Consider the following 6197-nt stretch of genomic DNA (forward strand, 5'->3'; position numbering starts at 1 on the left):
CAAAAAATGTGAAAATTCAAAATATATTCATGGATTTGTTTCCGGACTAAAAAAATGTTTGTAAATTAGCACAATGTTGGCGAGACTCAGAGAGTGTTTCTAATTTTTTAACTTGCTGTAAATTTTAAATTGATCATGAATTAAATCTTATTCAAAAGTTTTTGAAAAACTTCGAAATTAAAAAGAAATGTTCATGGATTCAATAGGTATTCAATTTTTTTTCAAGTGTCCTAATTTTTAAAAATACAATGCTTTATTAAATTTATTGAAATTTGTAAAAAAAAGGATGGCAAGGAATGGTAAAAAATATAAAAACCCGAAAGAAAATCTTAGTAAGAAAAAGAAACCGTTCAAAAGTAATGCAAAGAAAGCATGAATCTTCCCAAGATGTTAATCTTGTATTTAAAAAATGTTAGTCAAGCATTTGAAAATATTAAAATGTGTTTACAAAAAAGTTGACCGTGTATTAAGAAAATGTTAACCTATAAGCAAGGCATAGCATGCGCGTGGGCTAGATATAGTCCTGGTGGGCGGCGCGTTACACGTTTAATAGGATCCACCACCTGGATGCAATAAAACGGTCTTTTTTGGTTAACTGGGCCAACCTGGGCTTTCTGGTGCGACGCCTACCCCGAGCCCACCCTCTCCGGTCTATCTCCTCTCCTCTCGATCTAACCGCCGGCGGCGGCGGCGGATTTTACACTCCTCCTCGACTCCTCCCTTACCCGCCCGCCGCCGGCGCCCGCAACCTCTCCCGGACGTGCCCCTGCCGAGGATCTGCACCGCCGGCGAGCTCCTGGCGCCGCGGTAAGTAAGGCCCATCTAATCCAGCGTCGCATTGCACGATTTGCGAGGCCGGAGAGGTTGTTGGCGGGATGTGAGACCCTCTAAATTACCGCCATTTCTTGTTGCTCCGCCGCAGGCTCGGCTCGTTGGATTCGAGAGTGAGCAGACCGGCCGGCCGCCCCTCGCTGCCACCAACAGCCCGCGCTATAAGCCAAGCCTGGCGGGCAGCACGAAGCCGCACGCGCATGCGCCACCACCACCACCTCCTCCGTTGCCGCGCGATGCCTCTCCTGCCGTCGCCGCCGAGGACGCTGCGGGTTTCGGGAAGCCTTGTGCACCACCGCCTCGTCCGATGCCGTGGGTTGCCTATCCCGCCGAGGACGCCGGGGGTCTCGGGCGGGCGCCTGTTCGCCTCCCTCCCGCTCCCGCCGCCTCTCCGGTCCCCAAGGTACCCCCTTCCATCCTTTTGTGCCTTGCAAGATGTGATTCCTTGGAACCTGCTAGGACACATGGTAGATCTGCCTCAGGCGGCAGGCAGTAGAGGTCATGCTGCCAGCGTATGACGTTTTCAACCAGTTGGTTAGAGGTTTTGTCGGCGGTGAGGGGAATTGGGGATGTGAGGAGAGCAGCAAGGGGATGAGATTGAAGAGCAGGATATGTGAACTGGGGAGCATTTTCATTCAGCATACTGATCTGTTCGATTACATGGCATTAAACTAGATCTGGGCACCACAGCTGGCAGGTGGGCCCTACGACACTTGCCACCCTTTCTATCATGGATCAACCCGCGTCGGGCAACCTCACGGTGGCGGCCACATGCGACGGGGGCATGATACTATGCTCCACGTCTCGTGTCTGTCTCTCCTTAATATGGAAAGTACTTCATATTAGACAATGCCGGAGATTGCCAAGATTACTGGCTTCTACCTGCTATTACCAAATCTTGTTTGGTTCATTAAAAATGTGAAATAGGCACACTTCTTATGTTCATGAAAATAACGCAGTGCATGAGAATCAAACACATCAGAAATCACCAACTATTAGAGGATGAGACAACAGTTTGCTTTCTGTGTTTTGAGGGAACGAAGATTGTTTGCTAGGGATGTGTAGGGTGGACATTCACTGAAGGACTTCGTGTCCATGCTTATCACGTTGTATCGGGTTTTGTTTTATCTCTTCTTAAAATCTATATTCCCAGATACTCCCTGAAATGTGTGTACCACCCCATATTGGCATATGGATACATGATATAGCTTTTGGTCAGTAATTGTACCCCTGGGTTGGTTAAAGCCTGTACTTGATGAGTATAACTCTTTCACAATTACAAGAGGTTGGTAGTTTTTTTCTTTCTTATAATAGCTGTTTGGTGCATTGAAATATTTTGAAGACATTAGTTTATGCGTTTATTTCTTTTGTAGAGAGGTGCATATTTGGTATCTTTGTCCCGATGAGCTGAAAAATCAGTCCCAACTGAACATGTATGAAGAACTCCTGTCTCCTTCTGAAAGAGAGTATGCTGACTCTATGAAAGCAACAATGTTGCGGAAAGATGCTGTTTTGTCCCGTGCATTGTTGCGCACCACCCTCTCAAGATGTATGTAACCACCAACTGTCTATTGCACTGTCGATCACACTTGATTTGATTTTCATGCCTGTTACTTGTCTGTGATTTAATTTGGAAATTGGTTGCAGGTGTTAGATTCAATTGCATACATTGGTTAGGATTGACAGCAAATATAATCGTTTCCATGGTTTCTTCTAATCATATAAACAAAATTTCGTAATCTTTATAATCATGAGGAAAACTCTATCTTTGCAAGAAAAAAGCTTAGTATTTCTGGAGAACTTCAGTGGCTAATGCAATTTATGGCTCTTAGCTGCAGTGAGTCATTCCCTTTAAACATTGCCTGTAAGTAGGTGGCCTTCCATTTGTACATTCATCTTGTCTTACATATACAGAAAGCATATGATTCAAAATCATCGATGTCATGTAAATTTGACTTTGTCCGTAGATGTTCTTTCCTCCTACTAGGTGTATTATCACTTTCTGATGCGCAGTTTCCGTAAATAGTCATAAAATGGAGAATGAAAATATCTTCCATTTTGACCTGACACATGGAAGTTTGACATGCTGCTCAATGTGAAGTTTATAAGCATTTGATCTTGTCAATAATTATACTATACTCTTGTCTTGTTAGTTCTTACCAATTATATTTTATACAGAATAAAACATGTCATGGGATAGCATAACAGAATTACTGATATGCTTATTGGTAATTTGTTTGAACTAGATTAGATACAGGTTATAAAATTGATCCGAGGTCATTTGAGTTTAAGAAGAACAAATTTGGCAAACCTGAGGTAAGAGGTTAGGCTTCAGCGGTTAATTTTTCTGCAATCTAAAGCCTTGTAACTAACTTGCCTTTGTTGTATTCCATGTTTAATCAGGTATTGTGGCCACATGATGATAGCACTGCAGAGCAACCTTTGCATTTCAACATTTCACACACAACTTCTTTGATTGCCTGTGGTATTGCCATTAATGCTCGTGTATGTTCCCTGCCCATGTGACTATCGAAAGTGAGAAAGAAATGACCATGTTCTGTTGCTTTGGAAGTTATTCAGTTGATATTGCTATTCTATGTATTGTCTCAGATTGGCATTGATATTGAAGAGAAGAAGCGAAATACAACCAAGAATATTTCATCTCTTGCTCGCCGTTACTTCACCCCTTCTGAAGTTAATTATCTATCTGAGGTTTCAGATTCAGATGCTCAGCGAAAGGAATTCCTGAAACTATGGACTCTTAAAGTTAGTTAGTCTCTCTTTGGTCCTCTACTTTATAGTTCTTTCCTGTACGACTACTACATTGTGCTGATTTACATTCTAACATTTTTGATGGTATTTTCCTGTACTAGGGTAGGGTCTATCCTCTGGCCCACATGTAGTCTAATATGACCACCTAAAGTATACTGTAGCTGACTTTGTTGTTCTTTGGTATAGAAATGCAGGTCTGGAATGTGTATAGAGCTAACCCATTTGTAATGCTAACTAGATAAATCCTTCTTTACATATGATTATATTAAATAAATCAAATTGAAGGACACATAGATGGGCACTTTATGAATAGTGTTATTGTGGAAAAAAGGAATCTCTATGAGAAGAGTAAGCACCAAAGTTGGGTTTGCAGCAAATGTTGGCCTATGTAAATTTAATATTCATAATACTGATTACTGATATTGTGTTTCAAAATAAATTACTTATATGGAATTGATGTGTAATTTTTTTAGGAAGCATATGTAAAAGCTCTTGGAATGGGTTTCTCAGGTGCTCCATTCAGTACGTTTTCAATCATGCTGAATACAAGTAAGGGAATTCGGATTTCTAAGGTATGCAGCTTGAACCTTTCCCGTTTATTACTGTCTTAAACATATGGTACATCTGTAACTTAAACATATGGTACATCTGTAAGGGAGCTCTGGAACTATGTATCTGAAAAACAATCGACATGATATTCTGTGCACCTGACACATGGGTCTCCTGGACACCTAACCACTTCTGAGAGTATCTCAGCCTCCTGAGCCCGACTGATAAAATTTGACACCTTTATCTGCTAAAGAGATGACTACAGAAATGGTGTTGCCTGTCCACACTTATGTGAACATTGTGCACAAGAAAAGGGAAAGCTCACAATTATGACTTTGGTATATCCAGATTTCATCTAAAAACAAAAGTCAAGATCACAATTTTTTTGAATTAATTAAGCACAGCTGTACTTCAAGTTAACAATCTCCTCTCTGCTTTAAAATACACAAAAGAAAACCAATCTTTTTCCGATCTGAAGCCTCACAAACAGCAGGGTTCATATATTTTCTTGATCAAACATTAGGGATCAAGCAGATTTGTTGTGGGTCTCTGTGATGAACTCAATAGGTCGGAGAATATGTAAGTGAATTTGGGGATTGATGGTTACTTGCCTGTTGAGTTCTCGAAGGATTGACAGAGAATTATCTCAAACAATCTCGAGGATGGCGATCTACTGTGCTGTCTGCTCATAGACGTGCGGGTGGGAGGCGACAGTGAAGTTAAGGAGTCAGCAGGTAAGGAAGGGAGGAGAAACAACAAGACGAGTCCGTGTGGTAGAGGGTGAGGTTTACTTAATCAAACGGCTGCACAGATAGCTTGAAGGTAGACCGCATAGATGTTATTCCTCTGGGACAATTCTCTAGGATTAACGTGAGTCCTCGAAAGGAGCCGCCCATTATTAACTCTTAGATAGTAGTAGTACATCACAGAAGTCAGGTGCTTGTGCCTTATTATTACTATGTTGCAACGTAGCAATAAATCATTTTTATCGATCTGCCTTGACTCTTGTTGGATCTGCCAGGCATTGAATGATTCCAGGACTGGCTGTGACCATCTGTCTGAGAACTGGCTGTTTACACTCGCGGAGCTAAATAGTTCTCACTACATGTCAGTTTGTATAGAGGACAGCTCCAGAAGTCAAGGTCTGTATACATTGCCATCTTGGGTAATAACAGTTTGCCTACCTTGTTCTTTCAGTTGCTTCATTGTTGTTGTATATGTCGCGTCGCAGGCCCTGAAGACAGCCCAGCACCAGTAGGATTGAAAGTATGGAAGACCGTACCATTTGTCGAAGATACACTCGTCTCTGGAACAGAAGCTGTAAAACTTATTGCCTGACTACCGAAACATCGTTGTGAAATACACTTGGTCCAGTACCGATAGGTTTTGGTCTCTGCCCACTGAAACATCATTTTTCCTGTGTGTTGGCTCTCTTCTGTTGGTGGAAACATTGTTGGTCCCATTCAATGGCTGTTACTACATTACCATATGTGTCTTCAGAGTTTGTTTGCTCACAACATTTTTTTTTATCGGAGACGAATCTTGCGATTTGAAGCTGTTGGAGAAGGGCTTCAGAGAAGCATATTGGTCGAAAGGCCTGTATTTGCATTTTTAGGGCGAGTGATTGCTCCATCTAGTTTGTTCTATACCTAAACAGAGTTGCCCTGTTTTAAGAGAAAGAGTTGCTCAATTTTTATCAGGAAAAGCAGAGTCTTAATCTGTATTTATCTAGAATGTTATATGGGATACAAATCACACAATGCACTTGAGGCGGTTCTCAGCCACAAATGACTGCTGACAGTCAAAAGGGAATGTACTTGGCTTCCTGGAACAATTTAGCTCGTTCTTCAACAGGACAATGTGACCATAATAACATCCTCTCCTGCAACAATTCAACTTCTTCGCCACTGAACAGTCATCAACTCATCAAATCGTGAATGCCAGATCCCCATAATGTCACAAGCACTTTCACCGTAGTCTTAGTGTTTCAAGTGATCAATCAGAGGAAAAACTCATTCTAGTTTATGGGGTTCTTGCCAGTTTTG

General features: G+C 41.7%; 1 protein-coding gene across 1 annotated transcript; it reads left to right on the forward strand.

The window, feature by feature from the left end:
• The first annotated feature begins 627 nt into the window (after positions 1 to 627).
• Positions 628 to 5760, forward strand: LOC119321588 (4'-phosphopantetheinyl transferase HetI-like). The gene is made up of 9 exons (XM_037595206.1): positions 628 to 807; positions 923 to 1234; positions 2205 to 2380; positions 3083 to 3147; positions 3235 to 3336; positions 3442 to 3597; positions 4077 to 4175; positions 5174 to 5294; positions 5384 to 5760. Exons 2-9 carry the CDS (start codon positions 1032 to 1034, stop codon positions 5488 to 5490), a joined length of 1029 nt encoding a protein of 342 aa, XP_037451103.1. The 5' UTR covers positions 628 to 807; positions 923 to 1031; the 3' UTR covers positions 5491 to 5760.
• The last annotated feature ends 437 nt before the right edge of the window (positions 5761 to 6197 follow it).

This window comes from Triticum dicoccoides, chromosome 1B, assembly GCF_002162155.2.
Source record: "Triticum dicoccoides isolate Atlit2015 ecotype Zavitan chromosome 1B, WEW_v2.0, whole genome shotgun sequence".
In the NCBI taxonomy this organism is placed as follows: domain Eukaryota; kingdom Viridiplantae; phylum Streptophyta; class Magnoliopsida; order Poales; family Poaceae; genus Triticum; species Triticum dicoccoides.